Below are 24965 nucleotides of genomic sequence, written 5' to 3'. Positions count from 1 at the left end.
CTTCCCGACTAACCAAAGTACTTTTTTTTATTTCGATATCCTTCCTGCCTATTTAAATAAGCGCTTTCTAAATTTCTATTATTTGATTGCAATGTTAAAATTTTTAAATTTTCTCAGTGGAAAAAGTTTAATTTTAATGTTGCGCTTTGCAAAAGTTTTAGAATTTTACGAATAAAATTAGCTTTGGCTTTTATGTTTTCTTTTGTAGGTTAACTATTATCGAATAAACGAATATTTTCTTTTAGTCTCTTCCACACAAGATAAATACTGCATTTTAAAATATCTTATACGTACTTAGAAATAAAGCTAATTAAGGTACTAATTAATAGATATAAAAATTATCATTATTATTTATTTAATCCGTTCGAAATATTTTACATAAATCTATACAACTGGCAATAAATAATAATACGTTAACAGATCTTTGACGATAATTTAACCGTTTTACCTTTTTTTTAAGTGACACAGATTTGTCAAATTGCATAACGCTTAAGTCTACGGAACAATTATCCATTACTCTTGACGCCGCCGCAAAAGACAAGTCGTTGTAAAATACACAACGAGCACAACACAATCAAACTTAATGTATGTAAATTATTGTGATCCTTTGCTGTTCTTAATCTAGTCGCATCCAGTGATTGGTTAATTGTGAACACCTATCAAGACTTGTCAACAAGTTAGTTGCATTTGCATTGCTTCAGGCTCCGTACTGTTATAATGATAGCCTTTTAGACGGCTAATGTTTCATTCTTTCAGAAAAAGCTGAGTATTTATACAATTTAATAATATAAGCTATAATTTTATAATAAAGAATTAAAATTTTTTCACTTTCATCTCTTATCTATTTATTATTTTATTTAACATTTTAAATCTTTGCAGATAAAAAGAAATGTAAACGTAAAAATTATTCGTATATATATTTAAAATTTAATTTAAATTAATATTTGTAATTCTTAAATAAATAAATATTTAATTATTTAATATATGAGAATTAAAACAATTTTTCTAAACCTTAAATTTTTGAGGAAATATAATTTTCGGAATAGATGTAACGAAAGAAAATAAGAGAACTGTAAAAGTGTTGTTTGAACGTAATTAATGAAAGTCGAGCAGCAGGTCGAGTTTAAATCTTCCAATTAAGTGAAAGAAATTGAACTATTGTAGTTAATTCCATTATTATATAGAAAATCTATTCCAATGTGAGCATTTAAACAGTGTTTCTAATTTCATATTCTACACACGCCTTTCTAGGGAATACTCGTAGAACTTTGCCCAATGGCTGTATATCTAACCGATGTAGAATGCTGTACTTAATTTTATTTACATTATACGATTTTATGTGTAAGCGCTTAGACATGATTTTAGTTACTGAGCTTTAACCTATTTCGAATGGCGCCCATCTATTAAACCTATCTGTAAGCGTGGAATGAAACCAATGTCTGGACAAAGTATATGATGAAATAGTAAACCGGGTTGGAAAATTGTCAAATGGCTTAAATTACTATGGCTATCTATCGTTCTCAAAGGATCTGGGCTGGTCAAAAATTTTTAAAACTATTTACTTACTATTACCGCTCGACATAAGAGATTTTTTTATCTCCAAAATTCTTATCACTTATTTTAAAGTTACTTTTATGTTAATTTTTTTTTAGTTATCTTATCTCCCGTGCCTTTAGGGATTTGTTAATTATAGTAATCTTCCACTACTGTCACTTCCAATTAGATTTAACATCTTAACATTGCTAAGGGGTCGTCTATCACTACCTGTCCAAAATAACTTTAATTTTAAGAAACTTTAGATTTAATTAATATTTCTATATTTAGTTTAAAAAAAACTTTTTTATGATTTGTTTTTTCCTTCTATAATAATATATATATAAGTAATGTAACTGAAGAACATCTTTAAAATAACTTACCAGTAGATTTTTATTTTTATTTTATTGCATGTTCCAAAACACGAAAAAATAAAAATAAAGAAATTCTTTTATAAAAAGAAAAATGTATTTTTTTCTCTTTCCCCAAATATAAAAATCTTTTCGAAGGGTTTTTTGTAACATTACAAAAATAGCAAATATTATTTTAGGAATCTCTTTCTAGTGATTCAAACTGCTGTTTGATGAGTCTGTGTTTTCAGCGTTACAGTTCACGAAGATTATCATGATGGAATATTTAAATAATGTACGTAATAAAATTAAACTTTATATTTAAATTATGCATAACAATAAAAAAATTGTTATTTTAAAAAAAAGCTATAAAAATTACAATAGGATTGTATTTTAAAAAGCTGTAATTATTCGAGTTTATTTTGAAAAATAATTAGTTTCTTTTTATTCCATTTATAATCGAGCTTATAAAAATTACGTAATAAATTTAGCCTAAGAATAAAATTTTAAATAAATATCCAAACGATTCTTAATTAAAAATCAATAATAAAAGTAATAATTAACATTTTCGAAAAAAAATATCCATTTAAATTGGTTAAGTTTCCGATAAGATCACGTTTCAAAAAGTTAACGGAGTAATCAATTAAAAGTTAAACGTTAATGATTAGCATAATTGAATAGCGTAACTCGAACTGGATATTTTACTGGAACAACCTTTCATAAAGGAACCATCAGTCATCGTCGACCAGATGAATATCTGTGGACGTGGTATGCAGAGTAGAATACGCATACCTAGTAACGTTAACAGCCATCGGGTCATACTGGTCTTTTTGAAATACATTCCTACAGTAACATTATACTCGGACAACAGCACGTGTTACAGACATGTGAAACTTACCATTGGTGAACTGTACATACACGCTAGGACGGTAACTTGGAGCAACCTGTTAAAGAACAAACTGCTTTAGATTCTATAATTAACTGTCTTTCGAGACGAAAGTTATATAAACAAAAAACAGAATATGCTATTTATATACACATAAGTTTTATATTTCATAGTTATGTCTATATTTCGTAACGAGTCCTATATTCCTACGTATGTTTCGCTATCAAAATACGAACCATGAAACTTTGATTCTATATTTTCGCCAGCTGACGAATATAAGCGAGTGAACATTTCAAAAGATGGGTAATTTAAAATAAAAAAAAAAAATTATTTATTCCAAAGAGTATTTTATCCATATTTTGTATAGTAATTCGACGAATATTTGGCAATTTCGTAATTGTACAGTACGTGATTCACCGAAGGCTACCAACAGTGTTTGAGATGTAGGTCTTACCTGTTCTGTGTATTACACAATATAATTTATCCATTTTGAGTCGTATTTAAATGCATTATTGATCTTTCGACGAGTCTAAATGCAACAAATTCAAATATCTATTTTATAATAAATTATTATATATATATAAAGAAATTAAATAAGTAGTAAAATCAAAGTTTCATTTCTTAGATTAAGTAAAATAAAATTCTAATAATTAAAAACTCAAAAAAAAAAAAAAATTCAAAATATAATAATGGGAAAAAGTTATTGCATCTAATAAGATGAAAAAGTTGTCTAGACTATATGAATTTTGATGCAGAGCTTTATTAAAAGATAATTTATTTTGATGGTTATTATATTCGCTGTGCCTTTATTTTTAAATTTCGAATTAAAAAGATCATTGGTTAGAATTTTAATGAGAAAAGTTTTCGAAAAAAAATCTTTTAATTCTACGCTTCGTCACTATTAGATTGACTTATAATGGATAAATATAAATATATGATTGCTACCAGTATTTTGGGTGGAATACGGTAACTTGCCACCCATCATACAACTTCGCCCGAACGATGATAAGAGTGGCACTCCGCCCAAACCCTAAATATAAACGCCGCTCCAGACTCCGCCCAATTTAGCTACTTCAAGTTCAATCGAATAATCGAGTTTAATCGATTTAAGATAATATCGATTGTCGTTAATCGCGATAATTAAATTGCTTGGCAATAGTTTTCGTTGTTTAATAGTCCCTGAGCGTCTTGTTTTCATATATAAAAATAACTGATAAGTTTGTTTTTCAATAACCGCAACAGACATACGTTCTAATCGTGTCATGGTTAGAACGAGTTTCGTAAGTATTAAATATGCTTAACGTAATTTTGCATTATTTTTATTTTTTCGTAACTCAAAGAAGAACTCTATTTTTTGATATTTTCACGGATTAATCTTTTTGAATATAACATCTTTTCTATTTTAGATGCAGACTTGTGGTACTACTTTTTTTCCTATCTACAACGAATAAATTGCAGCAGGAGGAGTCGCGGAAAAAAGTAAGAAAGTAAATTTATATATGCAGTATATATATATAAATATAGAGCTATATATAACTTGAGCTCCTTCATTACTAAACTACTTCATTTTCACTGCTGCTTTTTTTTTTTTTTTTTTTTGTAAAGCAAATAAGACAATTACACAATTCCAGCTTAGTCGATGCGCTTTCTTCACAAAAGAGAAGAAAATTCACACAATTTCTGTATTTAAGAGTTCTAGGAAGAATAGCGAAAAACAAGCCTCGGGTCAAGCGGGAAAGTTGTCGCCTTAGGATATACAGTAAGTATTTCTCTATTTGTTATGTTACTTCTGTTTGTTCAACAAGGTAGACGTTATAGCATGAACAGATCTTACTACCACAAAACAAGTTCCTTGTCACACGCTCTAATTCGAGTGCTTAATGGGGAATAACTTTAACTATAATATAATCGGCTGTTAAAAGCTAAATAACACGCTAATAAAATCGGAATAAATCGTCTACAATTAAAGAATTTAATCTCTCTCTCTCTTTTTTTTTAATCTAAAAATCGCTGAGTTGTAATTTTATCTCTCATTTTATTATTTTTTAGTATTATCTTTATGAAAGTACTTAAAATTTACCAAAAATAATTTGGATAAATATTTAAGTTCCGTCTACGTATCCTGAAATCTCGATATTGTAAGAAAGACTTCAGAAATGTGTGTAAAACATATAAATGTCTTTTTTAAATGATTGTTAATGTCTAGGTTATTGGGGCATTGAAATCACGTGCAAGATTTTCTGAATTTTACAAAATATAAAGAAAGCAAACACGAAACAACTACAATGGTCGAACAAATGATGACATTAATATTGCAAAACGCTATAATTTGTCACGCATAATTTTGCATTGTAAAAATATTTGGAAAAGAGAAGGGGAAAAACCGGTGGCGGATGGCAGCGATTTTTATAAGAAACGTCATAAAACGTCCTAAATATCCAATTTGGACGGATGTTATAAGCCCGAAGGATCTTTCATCGATGGAACCGCACCCGGTAACAACAAGGACGTTAAAACAGACGGGATCCCTTATCTCCGAATTTTTTCGTCCGATCACGTCACTTTTACGCGATGACCTGCATCGACGCCAAAGGGAGAAACGCCCCGGGCTAACAATAGTTCCGTTGCAGGATTTTTATTGAGAGGCACTCCATACAATACCAATATATACAATTTCTCCACAGAAATTTCTCGCTGTCTTACGGGGAAATTAAATCGCGACGCCATGCTACTTTGCATTTAGATTAGAAATTTGCCAAGAATTTATATTAAAGGGAAAATCGAGACGTTATTTCAGAAATTAAATAAAGCTAATCATATATACAGTACATATTAACCGCCGATTACAGATATTTCATATCTCTGAGTAAATTAGAAAATGCTATTGACATTCTTTTCTAAACAAAAGACGTTCGAAAAATACATCGGATATTTTAAAATTATTTATTCCAGCAATTTTAAATGGAATATGGACAAAATTGCATTGTCAAAGCTTTCTTTGGTACGTATAAAGAATTTTAAAGATATTTAATATATATTTAGTGTGTGTGTGTGTGTGTGAGTGGAGATAACTTTTGTCGATAGTTTTTTCGGTCTATCTCTCATCCATCATGGATGTCTTCTACCGCTTTTATTTTGTGCATTCCCAATCTCCTTTTACTTATACCCCGTGGGTAGAAAGACCTTTTATTTCGGCACCGTAAACAGAAAGAAATGATCGAGAAGATGAATCATCGGGTGGATCCTTCCGGTGATTGAAAGGAATCAAAGACGTTTAATCAGAGTAGAGAATAAAATCCCAACGACGTAATGACGATTTTCATAATCTTATATCGCGCCTTATAATCTCGACTATAAAAATAATACGTCGGTTAGAAAATAAAAATTCTTTTTTCTTTATCGTTTTATACTTATTAGGACGATTTTAATTAACTATAAAAGCGTATTTAAAATTAGATAAGGCTCTCCTTTTGTCTCGCTCTACGATAATTTTAAAAGTCGGACTTAATTGCCTTCAAAAGTAGTTTCCCAAATCGTAGCGAAGAGCTATCAAGAATTACAATAAAGCCGTTACGCGATATCCACGCGTAGTAACGATCGATGGAACATCCAATACCTAAAAATAGGGTTGCGTATCGTCTTTCGACCGTCGTCGGCCGAGAAATTGGCGCAGTTTTCGTTTCAATAATATTATATGGGTCGAATACGTTACGCCGCCGCTATAACGTAACTTCTTTTACTCGAGTTAATATAAATGAAACTCCACTTACACTCTTCTCATATATACTGCCTCTATTGTTCGACACAAAAAACACTTTCCTTTCGGATAAGTTCGAAACATATATCTATTCGACATGTAACATGCAAATATTTTAAATTATTAATGCCACTTATCTCGTATCGAAAAAAATGGAACTGACGTCACGAAAACTTCCCCCATACACAAAAGATTGGGAAATGCTTATTACCGGAAATGTTATAATTTGTAATAGGAATTTGTTTGTTTAGAAAAAAGTCAGAGAATAAAATGAATAAAACGTTGGAATTGCTTTTCGATGCAGTCGACATCCCAAAATGAATTTAAAAGAGGCGAAGCGAATAAAAATTCCATCAAACGAATCGGGTTTGATTTATAATATGCGATTAATTATAGATTTATATGGATGAAATAAAAATTTTCTCGTTAATTTCGATTAATGGAAATCTTTGAGTAGTCCCGCAATGGTGGTTCGTTGCACTCGCTCCGAATTCCATCGCTATCACTCCGTTATCTCGGACAGTAACCACACGCGTTGGTTGTAAAACAGCAAACTCATTCTTCTCTTTAATTGTCCAAGGTTTCGACGACTTTACGGCCAAACTTCTGGCTTCGGACACAAAACAATTTCTTTTTCTTTTTTTAAATCGATCAGTTTTTATATTAACAAGATAGCGCCGGGCGTTGGACCAGGACAGACTAGTTCAGAGTCCAGCAGACACTAAACCTTCGCAACTTATCCGGAACGTAATATGTAGAGAAGACATAAATTCTGATGTCAAAAATGGCCGTACGATCATTCAAAATCATAGAGTGCCGGGTCAAAGAGTGTAGTTCGAAAAATCGACCGGATAAGTAAATAATAAATTTTTTGTTCTTTTTTCCTTTCTTCTATAGCCAAAATCTTTGCCTCTTACATCGTTTCCTCTCCCCTCGTTAACGGGCGCGGGCAATTCGCCGGCAACAATACGCGAATGACAAAACGATGACGAAAATTATTTGTAACTAAACGAATTGTCAAATAAACAAATAATTGTAATAACAGAAATTTGATCAGAAACGAGTTCGATTTCATCCTGCAAATTCTTTCTCCGTTATAATAACTTTCGTCGAAATCGTTTGGAATAAAGGAATGTAAATAGAAAGCCAGAGATAAATTTCCAGCGAGTGACGTAACGACTTTCTTAACTTTTAAACGTCGGAAAATTTAAATAGATATTTTGCAACGTCTCTCTACATTAGTCCGCATACCAGGAGCGATTATCGAGCCATTAAAGTTATTCGGACGGTAATAAAATTACGAGTTTCTAACCAGACAATTTTATCGACGTCGGAAAAAGTGGCCGAGAGAGAGAAAGAGGAGCGGACGTCATTTAAAAACGCTTCTTTTTTTTCTTCGTATCGAATAGTTCTTTCGGTGTCCGACGACCGACGAAAAACTTTCCCGTTTCCCGACAACGCGGCCTCCGTCCCACTCGTGACGTGACCGCTACGACGAAAAGATCGCCTCCGGGCCAAATGGTAGCGAAGACAGAAGCGCCCGCGTAACACGTGGGTCCTGAAGATGGCACAAAGAATTGGAAAATTTTCGATTCCGAACGACGCATATTCTGTAAACCGGAATAGTTCCAAGTTTATTTGGCGTCACCACTATTAAATATTTCGAGTTCCATTAAGGGCGGGTGGATTCCTTCGGTTGTTTGTTTTGACTACTGCCACGGACCATGCTACTGCGCTAAATTGCACGCTATAGGTGCGAACATTACACCTCTCGGCGGGTGACGACCTTGAATAGAGAGAGTCCGTCTGCGCGCTCTCGCTTTTAAGGAAAAAGTCCGATTAAATCGGCAAAAATTTCCGCCGCTATCGATTCGTCTCCTGTTATTTGTTTAAAAAAGCCAACAAACAGAAATAAGCGTGGATGGTGGATAAATTTACTACTGTCCGAGTGACGTCACCGAGTATTGCTTTACCTGTTAAGAGACGGCGGCTATTGCTCCCGTCTGCTAGTATCAATAAATGTCTGTTCTCCGGATACGGTCCGTCCGCCTACAAACGTGCTTTCGAAGTCAATTTTCGTCTAATTGTTTTTTACTAAGGGGTGCGTTACCGACGATCGTAGCTTTAAACGCCACCTCGTCCAAAAAATAAATCAATCGAACGTATATTAAAGCCAGGAAACGAAATATATTATTTATCCGGGAAAATCGTAAAATATCGGGACTTAACCAGCCTAGGCTTAACGTTTGCTACCAGGAAATTAATGAAGATATCCTTTCTCCCGTTCCTGACGACACTCGAGGGAGTGAGCGTACAATAGAGTACTCCTTTAATCCCAATGCGTATCGCCCGAAAGAGCTGACAGCTTCATTCCATAATCCCTGTACCGTCGCTCGAGGGTACGAGTCCCTAACGTGCCTTCCTATTACCACCTGGGACAAATTAGTTCGTACATGCATGCCACACATACCAGCCAAAACCTTCAAATACACCTAATTCGATCCCCGAGGTATCTGCAAATTAAGTACAGAGCCAGTTCGTATCGAATTGGGTCTTCCGGAAATTTCCATGAGGTCGACCAGACGAGCAAAAGAAAAACGTTTTTCTCGACAAAAACTTTATTAGACGCGCTTTTCGCCTTCCGCCGGTCATTTTTTAAACTTTCTCGTACGCCCGGCCGTAAATCGCAGCGCCTTCGACTCGGGTCTGCGCCAATCTACTAATTTAGCCAGGCTTATATGTATATTTATAGCTTCTGCCGAGAGGAGGAACTTATGATGTCACTATTATTTAACCAATGGTAAAGAAGAACGATTAATAAGGGGGAAAACGATAATCTAGCGGAGAAAGAAAAATAGTGGAAAAAGCGAGATCGCGCGTAGAAAAAGAAGGTTTCGAATTTTAGGCAGAGAGGCGCTCCGCCACACCCAACCTGTTAGCCCTAAGAGAGAGAGAAGGTACCTGCGGTGACTAAGTAACACCGCCCGGGCGACCGTAGCGCGGCCACCCGGCGAGTCGAAAGTACCCAGGCCAGGAAGTCCGACGGACCAACGAGAAAGGCGTCCGACCGCACGTTATTTAAGGTCGCACGCGCGCAGCCCCGTCCGGAAAGACGCGTCGGTAAATGGCCACGCCGCCGACGATGGCGGAAAACCGGTCCGGAGTGGCCGAAAGATACTTTAGAGCGGACGGACGAGACGAACCGTTAGGGTACTTACTTGGTTATGAACATGGATTTTCATACAGAAGGCATGGAGACCCTCGTCTCCAAATATAGTAGGTCGACACGGGTGGTGGCACCGTAGACCCCCACCACCTTCAACTGACCACCTCGCGCGCAAGGCGCGGGCAATATCCAATCTTTGGCCGGAGACTCTATTCGATGAATAACGGCGAGGGTGCCGTCGGCTGACGTTTCGATAATCCTTGGATCGAGATTGGCACAGTTCGGCCCGTTTTTCATGCTTTCCAAGCCAGCGGCATCTGGCTTATACACGAGAATCCTTGCTTACTAGAAGCCACCGCTTGTTTGGACTGACTATCCGTATAACTGCCGGTACGATATCAACAGACGTAGCTGCGTCACGTGATACAGCCGGTCCGTCCAATGGCAGCGATTGGCTCGGCTTTCCCGCGTTTCACCTCGCCTCGGGGACGGCAGTTGCCGAGGTGACGGAAAGACTAAGATCGTCTGCGCCTCCGGCTACCTGGGGAACCAGCCATCACCCAATTTTTATTTATCTCGCCAGGGCGCCCGTTCCGATTCGAACCCTTTCTTTGTTGACGTCAGCCCTCGTGACTAACGCAATTTTCCGGTTCCAGTTTAAACCAGAAAATTTCCCGCTCGACATGTCTTTGCTCGTCGTAGACGAAACGATCGCAAGTTATTGTTTTCCTCTGTAAACGGAAATACTTTAACCAATGAAAATACGAAATAATCACTTTTGTTCACTTACGGCTTATTCTGGCTACGAACGTTATTTACGCAGCGGATATTTATTACATGTAGTGAGATAGGTACGGTAGTAACTAATGTTAGAGATGTATTAGTGTTTGATCGTACGTGCAAAAGCATTTACTGCGAAAATGAAGTATAGTTCGACTTTAAAACAATACAAAAAGCAACTTTATGTGTAAAAGTTTCTCCTACGTTTACGCTTCGAAAATAAGAGACAAAAAGTTATCGACCGAACATGATTATCAGATAGGATCATCTCGTGGAAATTAAGAGTATTATTTACGTACTGTACGTATAGATCAAATGCGTACGCGTTAAATGTAGCCTATCTGATAGTCCTATCTGTCATTTATCTTATTAAGAACAATTTATTTAAAATCCTTTTTAATACAGAACGAATAACTTACCGGAAGAAAATATTCTAGCAAAATTTTGTCGGGTGGCGAATGTGTTAGGGCTGACGTCACGGGCGATTCACCGTTGGTGGTCTGCGATGACGAGGTGTGTACAATTTACTTATCGTTTGTGTAACGCTTTTATTGTCTCTTCCCGTAAATAACCATTCCCGATTATTAGAATGAATAAGATTCGAGTATACACCTAGTTATGGAAGAAAGAGTCAATATTCCATCCCCTAATGAAATATGATTGTCTAACGAGATAGTAATTTTATCTGATCGAAAGTCCATATTACTGATGTGTTATATATACTGGAAATAACACACGCTCGATCTTTTCGAAATTATATCTACGTGCCTTAAATTGCGATGGATTTTGTTATATTGAAATTAAAATCGTTATCATAAATATTTTCGTGTAATTAAATTATAATTCAGCTTCTTTTTCCATGAAATCGTACTTTAAATGTTTATATATTTCGCTACATTATTCTGCTAATTTATAAAATAATTTTATAGGCAACGAAATTAAATTATAATTATTATCTTTAATTGTAATAATTAAAAACTGTAAATTTAATTATGATTTAACTGCTATCGTCATTATATACTGTTAATTTATAATATTTAAAATTTAAATACAAAAGAAAATGTCTAAATAAATTGTAAACCCGTAACCACTTAATGAAAATGGGATGCATAATTATTTAAATGAATATAATTTATTCTTTAATTTAGCAAACTTTTTAAATTAGCATAAATTCAAGAATCAAATATACAGAATTTAATAATTATAATTTAAGTTATTAAAATGTTCTGTGTCTGTTATAAGAAAAAATAAAAAAATTTAAAGAAATGTAAGAATTTCTAGTGAAGAATTCTCTACTTAACAGTCCTTAAAGATAAAAGTACTGTACTTGTTTGGATCACTGTTTTATTAGCAAATTTTTCCAGTTGATAATATTGTTAAGCCTGTTACCTGCCATAAGCCAGAGTAAACTTGTCTAAGATCTCACGTTTATACATTATATCGAATTAAGTGAACTGCGAAGAGCGCGGAATTATAAACTGTCCCAATGGGAGATTGACCCCGACGTTAAAACAAAATATGTTATAAATTTTGTGAGGATGAATTACTGAATTTATGTAAATTAACGTAAATATGATATCAAACATAATTTATAAGATATAGAGAGTTTATGAAAATATTGATCGGAGTTTTAATTGACATCAGCAACATCACGGCTAAGTTTAAATGGTTTCAAAAATATTTATCTCGTTCCACGTAAGAATAATAATTGATTTGAATGATGTACGATCGCGATTAATCAAATTAGATAACAGGATATTTTACTGTCTTCCTAAATTCGTGGCTTCGATTCTTATCGAAGTTAACCACAAATTTCTATCTAAATTTTGATTTCTTTCCCAATAACCAATTGTCCAATTTTAATAATATACGGTCGGTTACGAAGCAGACAGAAAGAATACGTTTACTTCTTCTTAGATGGAAAGCGTCAAAAATACGGCTTGAACAGATGCTATCGTATAATAGTCCATGCTGAATTGAAAAACATTACCTTTTGTTAATAGTTTTTTAAACTTAAATTTAGTATTATTTCCGGAATTAAAACCAAAATCACGACGTTAATATGCAGATTTGTTGTGGTATAGTTTCAGTCGAATGTAAATGACCATCATACATGAAATTCGTGTTAAGGTATTACGAGGCTTCGATTTAATCGCTTACCTGTACGACTCCGATAAAACGTCCTCTAATGAGACGACACGCGTGCGAAATCACAAATTAGCGGTCATAAATCCCGTTAACAATTGTTCTTTTATGTTTGAAGAAAAACATCAAAGGATCCTCTGTTAGTGAAATCGCATTTTTTTTTTTTTTTTTTTTTTTTTGATCTATAGGCCTAACTGCACAGAATTTTTCCCGATGAAAACTATGCGGCTTAAACAGTTAAAAATAAAATAATAGTTTAAAAGGGGGAAAAACTAAGAGAAAAAGAATGTAGTGTCCCGAAGATGAAATGTCCTTTCACCTGATCCCCCTACAGGGCATCAATTTTTCAAACCTGTGACGGTATGCAGAATTTTTTCACTCTCTTTCTCTCTCTCTCTCTCTCTCTCTCTCTCTGTCTCTCTTTTTAACTATTCTTGGACATTAATTAAATATATTGCTTAAATTTTAAATTATCATAATTAGTGAGTAATTTATAATTTCATTATTTTTTAAATACTTGACGTTTCCTCGAATCAAAAAACATTGACGCAGAGTTAAATTTCTAAATCGGAGCTATAAATTAATTACATTTCATTAAATAATCGGAAAAGAAATAATTAATTTTAATTAAGGTATAAATTATTTTGTATTTAAAATTTTTATCTAAAATCAAATAGTTTTAAACTCGCAGGCGTTTAATTAAAAATGGCCGGAAAATATGTTAATTATTATAATTTATCGTTACAAATTATGAAGAAACAATTTTTTCGCTCGTATAGATTCTTTATCACTAGCTTCCAGCAAATTTTTGGTCGTTTTATTGGAATCTGGAACCTAATTAGGGACGAAATATCCCAGGTATGTATGTGGATAACAGTAATACACGTTCTACCGAAGAGAAGAAAATGTGCCGGGTGTTTGGAACCGTAATAGCAATATCCCATGGCAGAAGGGGAGGGAAAAATTTGTAATCTTTAAGAAGAGGCCGTTTTCTCCGACTATTGATCAATAAAGGAATGGGAAATATGTAGTTATCCTTATCAAAAATTTGTAACAGGATTTATCGCTGGTACTTCCACATTCAAATCGGTATGTGTAAATATATAATCGAGACACGTTCAATTATATCAAATGGCAGCCGGTTAAGCGTGTTGTGGGATGCATCGATAACTGGCGTCGACGTTTCCGCACAAGTGGCGACGTCTGACGTTCGTTGCAGACAACATCCGTAGCGATTCTTTGTCCGCTTTTGATTCCACTTCGTTTCCTGTTTATTACGATGTTTCGTCACTGTATTCGTCGATATTTTAATATACGGAATCCGTCGCCATTTTTGCTTGTTTATTTATTTATTTCGATGATGTCACCCGCATTGCTGACGATGTCGTTCCAAATATGTTACGTTGTTTGAAAAGTTTACGCTTACAAAGAGTAATTATACGCTCGTCGTTGCGATTTACGATGGCAATTCTCGAATTTAAATTTCGCTTTATTCTAAATTTCAAACATCGGTAACCACATAATATACATTGGAATCGCTAATGATATATTTACAAACAGAGATTTAATTGCGTACATTCCTATTTATATCTATTTTTATAGATAATTAATTAAACAATTGCTGAAAAAAAATTATCATCGTAGATTCGTTTCGTAATAAAAAGGTGATTTAGAATTACGTGTTTAGATAACATTAAACCGTATTTACGAATATAAGCTAATTGGAATGTTTTACTTTAGAATGAATGACTTTGATATAAGCTATTTAAAAATCTAGGAGTTATATATCGACTAGTCATCAATATATCAGTTGTCTGCACTTACATTTATTAACTAGTTTATATGAAAATTGATAGTTGTATATAGTCTAATATACTTCTAGGACGAAAAATGAGACGAATCTGAAAATTTTCCATTATCATTACACTATATGACACATTTGAACATATTTCCATCGCTTGCAACATAAGTTCCTTTGAAACTTTTAAATAAAATCGTGTTGCATACATACATAATGGCAAATGCGTACGTAATATGTAAACAATGCTTTTTTAAGAATAAAAAAAGGTCTATAATAATTTTCGACTTAAGCTTAATTTAATGAATATTCGACTATAATTTCCGTTCATTTAAACTGTATTACTTTTTTGTGTTATTTACAAATAAGAAGAAAAAACACATAAATAAAATTGAAATTCAAAAAAGTATTGTTAAATAACAGCTTATTATTATTATTATTTTCCTACTATTCAGCGCCACCTGGAGTGAAAATGTAAAACCAATCGTCCGGGTGAGGAAAGAAGTATTAGAACGGGTCTTACATTTAATTCGAAATATTAATTTTTATCGGGTGCTAAACAGCACTTTAAAAAATAAAATAAAATAAAACCATTTCCGATAGCATTGTTAAGTTGATTAATGCTTTCGGAGATGGATAAAGATACAAGGACATATTTTAGCAAAAAGAAACCTTATATGGCATCCCGATTCTTCAATAGGTGAATGGTTGTAGAGTAATTTCGTCGGAAGTGAAGTTATTTCCTGTCTTACAACCTTACATGTGATCATATTACCACTAAACACTGAACTAAATTCATTCACCAGCGTTGCTTTTCATTCACGTTCTTCTAAATATAGAACAAGAAAACACCCACAGCTTGTATATATGGCGCCTGTAACCAGCGGGAGGGGCGAGAAGGAGAATGAATAGATGAGTGTCATAAAGAAAACACTTCATAAACGATGTTTCGTCGAGTGTCTGTGGTAGATTTCAATTATCGACCAAACCACAATTAACGGAAAAAAACTCTTAGGTCTAGGCAGAAAATTGCATTTTCTAATCGGAAACGTTACTTCTTCCCAGCGAAGGTCATCGAAGAGACCGTCCTCGAGTAACACTATTTTCTTATTTAATACGTGTCAATCATAAAAGCGTCGAGATAGTTTTTTTATTCATTTATTTGATCCAATTCACAACATTACTACCGGAAACTATTATCTCAATTGGTGATGTCAAAAAGGGTGGAATAATAAGTGAAATTTTTCCGATAACCTTCACATACATTAACGATAAGATGCGTCTAATCACTTTTTTACTGAAAGATTTATCAAAAGTTTTTCCTTTATCCGAGGAATTTTATGTTTATATATTCTATACTTATAAATATTTTCTTAGGTAGAATTTAAAACGTTCTCGCTTCTACTCAGGTGGCTGAAATGTCGATAGAAAAAAGCACTTAAATATATTTATCCAGTAAAGTTTTTAATTAAAAATATATTAAAGCAATTTAAGAAATAGGAAAAAAGTCTTCTTTTAACTCCACTTTAATTATTATTTGTATCGAGAGTTGTATTAAAATTTTTTCCTCTATTTCTTTTTTTTAAACAGATGTAACATTTTAACAAATCGCGACTTATGTAATAAAATTTATGTTTATGTGCCGAAGTTCCTAGAACGTAAAGATAAAGAACTTCCAGGAATGGTTAACAGTTTATTCCCTGATCTAAACGTTTATACGAGTCGGAACATTACTAATCACTCAGCAGCACTGTCTATCGCACCCGACATTCTTGGTAGCAAGTTGATACTAAGTCGGAGAAGTTTATTTACACTTTGCTTGTTAATACGTTTGAATATTACTGAAGAAAATACTTTGGTGAAAATCAATAATAATATATATTTAACGGTTCATAAATATTTACCATTTTTATCAGAATTTATTAACCGCATTATCTCTCGTACTATTTTTAGCACTAGCGTAAATCTACTTGCATTTTAATATATATATATATATATATGTATATATATATATATACGCGTGTTAAAATTTTTCGATACTGTACTGTTGTTCGGAAATGTAAACGTTAAAAACTAAGTAAAATATAAAAGATAATTCAGGAGTTACGAGAATTTATAAACATATTTATCCTCGTATGTTTTCTATTATCTTATATAAGTGCTTTTTAGCTTGATTATAATAAATAGGCCTGCTCAAGTAGTATTATTAAGTGTACGGATAACGTTTATTTAATTGAAAAATGATTTCGGGAAATCAGACAAGTGTTACGCAGTGAAAAAGAAACAAATTGCCTTCTTTATATGTACTGTACGTACAACGTACAAAGAACGTTGATGCAGAGCTCGGTGGAAAAAGGCAAAGACATTATAGATATTAATTGTAGACAGAACATTGTTACGAAGTGGGTGTTGTGTGGGATCTCGCCCACTTTCTAGTTAAATTTGGAGCACCCATGTAACTTTAAACTTTCGTGGTATTATCAATCACTACGTAATATAAGAAAATAAATGTTGTTTATGAGCAATCACATAAAATCTTAACTTATATGCACATGTATATACATACATTCGAATTGATAATTATAAAAGCTATTTAAAACGATTATAATACGCATAATTTTAAAATAAACTTTGAAAATTGATATAGCACTCTTCTTTTCAAGAATTATCTAAACAATTTCGGGTAGGCGTACCACAATTCCGCCTACACTACAATAACCTGGCATGCTTATTGCCAAAATCAGTCGTTGGAACATATGGTTGCATAGGACACACCTACCAGAATCTAAAGGATTATATTTCTAAACACTCCGCACACGTCACTTGGATACAATGCGCTCCCTTTTGTTATTTTTGCATTTAAGCATTAATGTTTTGTTGGAAAGACGAAGAAGTGGCTTACTCGAAACTTTTCAGACAAGTCGCGGAACGAAATACGAAAGAATATTTTTTAATTAACAACAAACAAGTTAAAAGCTCGAAATAAATTCGAAGTAAAAATATATCGATTGTTATTGTTATTGTTTAATTTATTAAAATATTAAACAGATAAATCACGTATATTCCGAGAATTTTTTTGTTATCATTTCCTGTTTAGTAATTTCACTTATCCATATATTGCTACTACAAAGGGGATTATCTCGATGTGATTTTTCACGCGAAAAATGGCACGTAAAACAGCAGTAATTTAACTTTGAACGTGATTATGTAGGATCTTCATTGATATTATATTTACTAGACACTCACGATCTTTGTATTTTTTCAACTCTGACCCTGTACCTTACAGAAAACACCTGGCCATTCAGTTTTTTTTTTTTTTTTACGTACGATTTCCTTCTGACTACTCGGAGGTCTGGTAACATCGAAATCGTGATTCACTCGATTAGATACGCTCCCGCTTGTCTAAATTGTATGGTAGTGTGAAAATTAAAAGGAGGTGACAATGAAATCATTGTTATATTATATAACTAACAAATATTTTGGATAATCTCAATAATCGTAAACATCGGTTCAACTTAAAGCGCAAGAAAATACATAAAGGCATGGATAATTAAATCTTTCGCTTAATTATCAATTCACCGTAACGTGCACTTTTTATTTTTTACGCGATTAATTCTCGATCAGTCTAACAATTTTTCTATTAACGTTAAATTTAATTTACATTTTTTCATCTATTAACTACTATTGAAAATCGCATCATTCTCATTAAAAATAATTTTATAAAATTTAAGGAGATAAGCTTTTTTTAAGAATTTTACCGAAGAAAAATGAGTTATTAATCGATTAAAATTCTCTAAAGCCTCTATAATTTTGCTGGAAAAACTATTCTTCTGCTTTAAACGTTATTGTACTAATTTAATAAGTTATAAAGAAATTTTTGTTCATTAATTTCCGTATTTTTTACATTTTTAGTCTATAAAACTAAATTATACATAGCTAAGTAATTAAAGTTTCGTGGATTTTTTTTAAACTTCTGATACAAGGAAAGTAGATAAAACCGTTTTCCTTTATCTGTGAAACGTCAGTCGACCTCCTCACGATCTTCATTGTTAGTGTCGTGTCTATTAAAAAAAACTTCACCCAAAAATCTCGACCTCTGTTTAAATAATTAAATTACGGCGCGAATTAAACCCACACAACACCCACGTAATATTAAAATATTTTCTCTAGATCCGGAATAAAATCGAATTCAATTTACAAAATTTTTGAATTTTCAGAAACCATTTCCTACTTTTTAGTAGGCGTATATATTTGTCGGGAACAAATAGCCCATGGTCAAAACCACTAATCCTTCCTGTAAACACGAGAAGATATAGTGAGAAGCATAAAATAAACAATTGTTTTAATTTATATACACTGCTTCATTCTCGACATACGTAGGATATACATAGACATAGAAACGTAAAAGAGAATGTTCTTTTTTTTTATTACGGTCTAAGGGGAAGAAAATTCTGCTCCGCCCATAGGTCTATCTGGGAGTTTTTGGAGACAGGTACGGTGAACCACAGGGAACAGCAGCCATGATAGATCTCGCCTGCTAAGGCCATGCCCATTCGTCAATGTCTGCTGTCGGCACCCTGTAACGTAGTACCCGCATGAAACCCGGCGTGGGAACCGAGATCAGTTTGTCCTTTCTACTTGGGTATGTTATTAGAAGCCGGAAACACATCGGTTTTTACTCTAGTCGTACTTATATTAAACCGTATAAAATATTTGCTTATTCTAAAAATCTCTTTCCTATTTTTCAAAAATGTCAAAGACTCGTCGAATCGCTAGGTTTTCCGTACAATCGTTTATAACCAAAGACTAGAAACCACCGTAAAAAATATAGGATGTATCGAGTTTCAGACAGTATTCTTTACTTTCGGTACTTGATTTAATTATTTGTTACTTATAATTTGAAGTCCTTAAAAGCAGAAATTAAAATGTTTTCTTTGGATGGCAGGTAATAAATTTCGAGAGATATCGAATATATTTTCTGGAATGGTGACAAAATTAAATTGAAAAAAGTAGGCGGATGACGAAAGAATAACTCTATTCAGACAGAGACTATCGAAGGCAATTTTCCATATAAAATATACGATGGGACGAGTTATGCAAGAACGATAATTTATCACTCCAAAAGCGTCGATATGGTTCTCGAATTTTTCTCCTCCTTTTTATTAGGAGTTTTCGAAATTTTTCTCAGAGGTTTCATCGCATGATTAATCGAATTAAATGCACAAAAGCTAAAATACTTTCCTTTAATATTTTTTCCCACACCATTGGGTCACGTGACGCGACGCCATCATCGATCAGCCTATAGCCATATTTCCATTATAGGCCTACCGCCAGATAAGGGGGAAGTAGATATGATGGACAGTAACTTCTGGTAAATGGGGTCTTGGAGAATTTTCACGGTCTGTTAATGATGATACAGCTCCGGGCTTTAAACGACTTAATCAGCTTCGCATAACTGATACAACTGTGACGTATTGACCTGTCATAGAAAATCTCTACTTATCTAAACTTACCGTTTCTTATATACTATTACAACTTTGTAATATGGAGATAGTATCGCCAACAATGGGTAACCGACTATTAGAAACGATGATTGATTCCGTTTACTTACTTATCCCGCAAAACCGTTGATTTTATTTCAAAGAAATCTAAAGCAAACACGTCATTCAATGTATTCTATCTGGCAGCACTTCCGAATATTCTCTTTGATCACGCTTAACGACGTAATTAAAAACGTTTTCGGAACCGCAATCGACCAGGGCCACAAACGTCATGAATTCTTTCTTATTTCGTAAATATTTTTCATTTTTTTTTAAATAGATATAAGATAAAACAATTAAAATGTACTATCGAATGTTAATTCTTAACAAAAGTTCCCTTATAAGTTAATCTAGATAAAGCAGAACTTGTAAGTTAATTTTATACAATTAAGAAGAATTATCTCTATATATTAAGCTAAAAACGTTGTTAAAATATATTTTTATAATAGATATAATATAATGAAAAGTGTTAAATATAATTTATAATAATATTTAACACGTTTTAACGTTAAATAGCAGCAAATCATTTATATTTAATGCGCTGACAACAACGATAGTGGAAATTACATATCATAACATTATCTACGTTTTCAAGAGTATAACATTTCGTGAAACATTTATCATTTATGATATATCAATTTTTTGACGTTAAGTAAATATTATTATTTTATATTTTAAACATTCCGATCGTTCCTTTCCTAAACTAAAGTCGAGTTTCTGCGAACAAATAAAATGCCGGACTTCGAAACCAGGCGACAAAGTCACCAAAGAAGTCTGTGCCACTGTATGGCGGCATTTCATCGATCTTTTCTATTTGTTAGACAATTATTTTGTTACGTTTAACTTATTCGACAAACATCGCATCTACGTAATCGATGGCTGATACGAAAGTCGATTATCTTCCGTTTAAATATTTATTTTAATTTGCGTGAATATTTTCGAATAATTGTACGATTTAGTCTAAGATTTCAAGTTTTAACAACTGCTGAAAAAATAGGAAGCACTGAAAATTTATTTTATTAAATCTTAATCTTAAATATTATCGCTAATTTTGATGTAAGGAGAGGACCAAAAGTTATTTAACCGTTCTAAAGCTAGAATTGCTCTTATTCGAATACTCTAGTACTTACAAATTTAACAGAATTTAACAAATCTGATTCGTGATTCATATTCATAAATGTAGGTGAAGACGAGAAAGAACATGGTTAAGTAACTTTTGGGCTACCCTGTTTTCTCTCCGTAATCTGAAGACAAAGTTTTATTATCCTGATCGAAGTAACAAATATTAGTTTCCTATTTTTCACCGTAAATTTGTTTCTCCTCGGTTTAAAGAAATCTCCTCAAATTACAACCGATTGTTCGTGTAAAAGATATATTTCAACGTTGATAAATAAGTTCAAATTTCTAATTAAACAATTTTTTCTTTAAACCGTGTTTCCTTATTTTTGTAAATCTCGTAGAAAATTATATAAAAACCATAATCAAATAATATAAATTCGTTCAATACCGATGCTGGTAAAATGAGGCCAGGTCCTTATAGGGGCATGGGAACGTCAAAACAAAAGAGGGTCAGTTAAAAAAGCAGCGTTTAACTTCCACCATATACAATTACTGCTATTAAATTCGATATCCGAGTCGTTAATCATTGATTGATTTACATACAAATTTGAAATTCTATCAAATTACATAAAAATTCGGTCAAAATAGTCCAATTAAAAAATACAGGTAAGTTAAAAGACCTCACAGAAGGTTGAAAATAATGGTTTCACCAAGAAGGCGTGACAGTGGTTTCTACAACGACCTCGGTGTCGACATCGTGGATTACTAAAGCAAGAGAATTGCATTGTTGCAACGATTAATCTAAAGACCCATCGAGCAGGGTGGCCTGAACCCCCGAAGACACTTCTACGCCATCGGTACTGCACAATTACGTATGCATCTTCCTTTGTAACGAATCGCGGGAGTATGTGCACCGATTAACCTGTCATGTGCCTCTGTCTTCAGAAGGAAATCCTAAAACTTATGTCCGTCGTGTTTCATGGATTGTTCGTTTGCTTCCAAGTATTACGTATTAAAGGTCAAAGTTCATTTTGCATATCGAAATCTTTTTTTTTTCTATTTCAGAATTTGCTTAAGAAATATTCTGGAGAGTGGAATTTATCCGATCACGCGAGATCCATAATAAATTTTGACGTGACCCCCAATTAATTTTTATCTCCAAAATTAATATGTAATAAATTAATATTGGGATTTTTAATTATGAAAATGTATTTAGCTTAATGGCCTCATATCACTTCTAGGCATACGAGAATTTTCTACTTTTATAACAGACACACCTTTTTTTTAAATCTTTATTCATTTTCTATTCTCTACTTTGCTTTTGTTTTTATGCAATACTTATACAGTTTATTAATAATTAATTAAATAATAATTCAGCATTTTAAGGATTTAGATTTTAACTGATCTTCTATTAGTTTTCTAATATATTTATATAAATAATAGAGCGTAAGTAATGTAATTCTCAAGGAATCAATAAAATTTTAACTTAATGAGCTAAATTGCATTCGGAGCTAAGTTAACATGGAATAAATCCATCATCCGAAATTCTTATTTTTATCTAAATTGAAATGTTTTTATAGCTTTTCGTTAACTGAAAATAGCTCTTCAGTAAATGAATGCTGTACAACTAAACTATAGTGAAATGTAAATGAGATTGTGGACATAAATTTAAAATATAGTCATTATGAAAACTCTTTAATTAATCAATTATTATGTATTAACGCGATGAAACGAATTAAAACGGACTTTTGAGTTCTATATGTCATGAAATTAACACAGTCGACTAGTAGGTGTTATCACTCGACCGAAATGTCGGTTTAAAAAAAACATAGAGCAATGCCCATGATAGAAGGGAAGGGCCTCTTCAGTACCAGACGGAGGATCAAGCCGCTATGATTAGCCAAAACAAAGCTGGTGTAATTATAGTAGATCATAAGTCATGTTTGGCGGTGGGCCAGCTGTCGAGAAAAGGGGCGGATTACACCCTGAGACCCCTCAAGGGTGCTTTGCACCCTGGTTGTTGTAAATATCACAACACGTGACATTGATGTAAGTAATGACGTACCTGTCACTTGCATCCAATTAGGTCACTTCCTTCCTCGCAGGTGGTGTCGAGGGGTGAGGTTAGCCCGGCATTGTCGGCTTAACGATTGGAATGTTCCATTTAGAGCAATGTAGGAATTTGTGAAGTAGTCAACTACGATCGACTCGATGAAAGAAACACTCGTTACATTCTTAAAGACCGCGCCGAAGTGTATGTGAAGAAGGAAGTTCGAGCATCGGCTGTAAGTAAAGTAAAAGTTCTAAGTCAAATTATATTAAAGTTAACGACCAGAAGAGTTTTAATTGTAGGAATATCTTATTACTGATATACTTACACAAAAGATAACGCTGGAAAAATTACCTTCTTTAATTTTATAAAAAGAACTTCAAGAAGTAATACAAAAAATAACGGTATTATTCTAAACGTAATCCTTAATAGTTGAGTAAGTATTATATTTGGAAATTTATCGGCTTCCTTGTTCCCTTTAATGCTTCAGGCAGCGGCTACTTTTATACGCTTAAACCCTCTATCAATTATTGCATCTGTGACACCATCTAACTATCCCCCTTCTAAGATAGCCTTCGGGATTCTTTAAACACTGAAGTAAAAATTTAGCCAATAATCTATCTTTGCAAATCGATTCAATCTTAAAATAGTCATCTTGCATTCCATTTTTTCCTTTTTCTTCAATGATTGGACTGAACTGAGTAAACAATTATTTTATTGTATTAAATATGTATAAAATATCCAAATTTTATCAACATTTTTTAGACAAGTTATCCGGTAAAAAAAAAATATTGAACTATTGTCGAAACATATAAAAGCCTTTGCAATCAGTTCTTCCATATTCTCTGTTGATTGATTTTTTCACCCTCTACATCTGAGTTTGATTATGGTGTTGCAAAGACACTTCATTGTATTGCAACAGATGTGTCAAATGTAAATGTTTATTAGATCGTACGTATCGGAGTTTGGCTGAGTTGCAACATTTTTACAAAGTGTTGTAAGACAGCCAAAATACCGGCGCATAAACGTTTCATCCAACAACCTCTTTGAAAATAATTATTTTCCACTTATTCGACAATATTTTTCGACTTTCTATGCACGAAAACATCGTATTAAATTAATTGCGTATTAAATATTTGGCGAATTTGCATCTAATCATAGAATAAAAGGAGTATTCATAGCTTTACAAAACTCCATCAACGTGTCTATGTTTATGATATAGGATATTTATCACCGACTCACAGCAGGTAAGCCGGTAGCTCTGCGCCAAGTACACTTGTCCAGATAAAAACATGTTCAGAAAAAATCGATTGGTTAAAAAAAAGTTGGTGTGTGCAACTAAGAAAAAGGTCAATAGGTTAGAATGATGTACTTAGGAGTTCGCTACTCTACCTGGCTCGGTTCAGATAACAAGTAGATAACATGTCCAACAGGCAGCTTAATTCGTTCTTATGCTGAATACAAATCAAAGATGTTTGCAGTAACTTAATTTTTTTTATTTAGCCTTTGCCCTTTGCTTTAAGAAAAGGTCTAAAATAAATAGACTTATGAGATCGCATATCTTTTGATATATGCCCTACTCTTTCTCTGATAATGTACTTTTATTTACAACTCGGATATAATATTTCTATTTATGATAATACGTTTTAAATTTAACGCTCTAAAAACATTAATTCGAAAAAAAAAAATCTAATAAGAAGAGGTGGAGCGTGTAGGTAGAAATGCTCTCCATTTTTGGATTTATAACGTCCACTTAATTACAGTATTTGTAGTTATTATTAGACTACTGATTTTAAGATAGACCTTTACTTTTTTTTTGTTGTTTTTTTGATTGACATTCATCCTTTAAATGTAATTTAATTGAACTTCTGATACAATTTTCATTAAACAACTACCATTTA

At 33.0% G+C, this 24965-nt stretch overlaps 1 protein-coding gene across 2 annotated transcripts in view; it reads right to left on the bottom strand.

Moving 5' to 3' along the window:
• LOC136974719 (fibroblast growth factor 8-like) overlaps window positions 1-23165 on the bottom strand; it is a 31720-nt gene extending 8555 nt beyond the window's left edge. Inside the window, exons 1-2 of one of the 2 annotated variants that reach the window (XM_067269661.1) lie at window positions 23080-23165; window positions 2782-2827 (exon numbers count right to left, since the gene is read on the bottom strand). In XM_067269661.1, coding sequence (XP_067125762.1) covers window positions 2782-2799 — 18 coding nt within the window. In that variant the 5' untranslated portion in view covers window positions 2800-2827; window positions 23080-23165. Of the gene's footprint in view, window positions 1-2781; window positions 2828-9744; window positions 10076-23079 lie in introns of those variants that run through there. The other variant, XM_067269660.1, reaches the window with a different exon arrangement.
• Between the last annotated feature and the right edge of the window lie 1800 nt (window positions 23166-24965).

This window comes from Centruroides vittatus, unplaced genomic scaffold (assembly GCF_030686945.1).
Source record: "Centruroides vittatus isolate TY-2023 unplaced genomic scaffold, ASM3068694v2 contig_355, whole genome shotgun sequence".
NCBI lineage: Eukaryota > Metazoa > Arthropoda > Arachnida > Scorpiones > Buthidae > Centruroides > Centruroides vittatus.
Note: the sequence above shows the minus strand (reverse complement) of the source record. Positions and strands in the feature narration are given on the sequence as shown.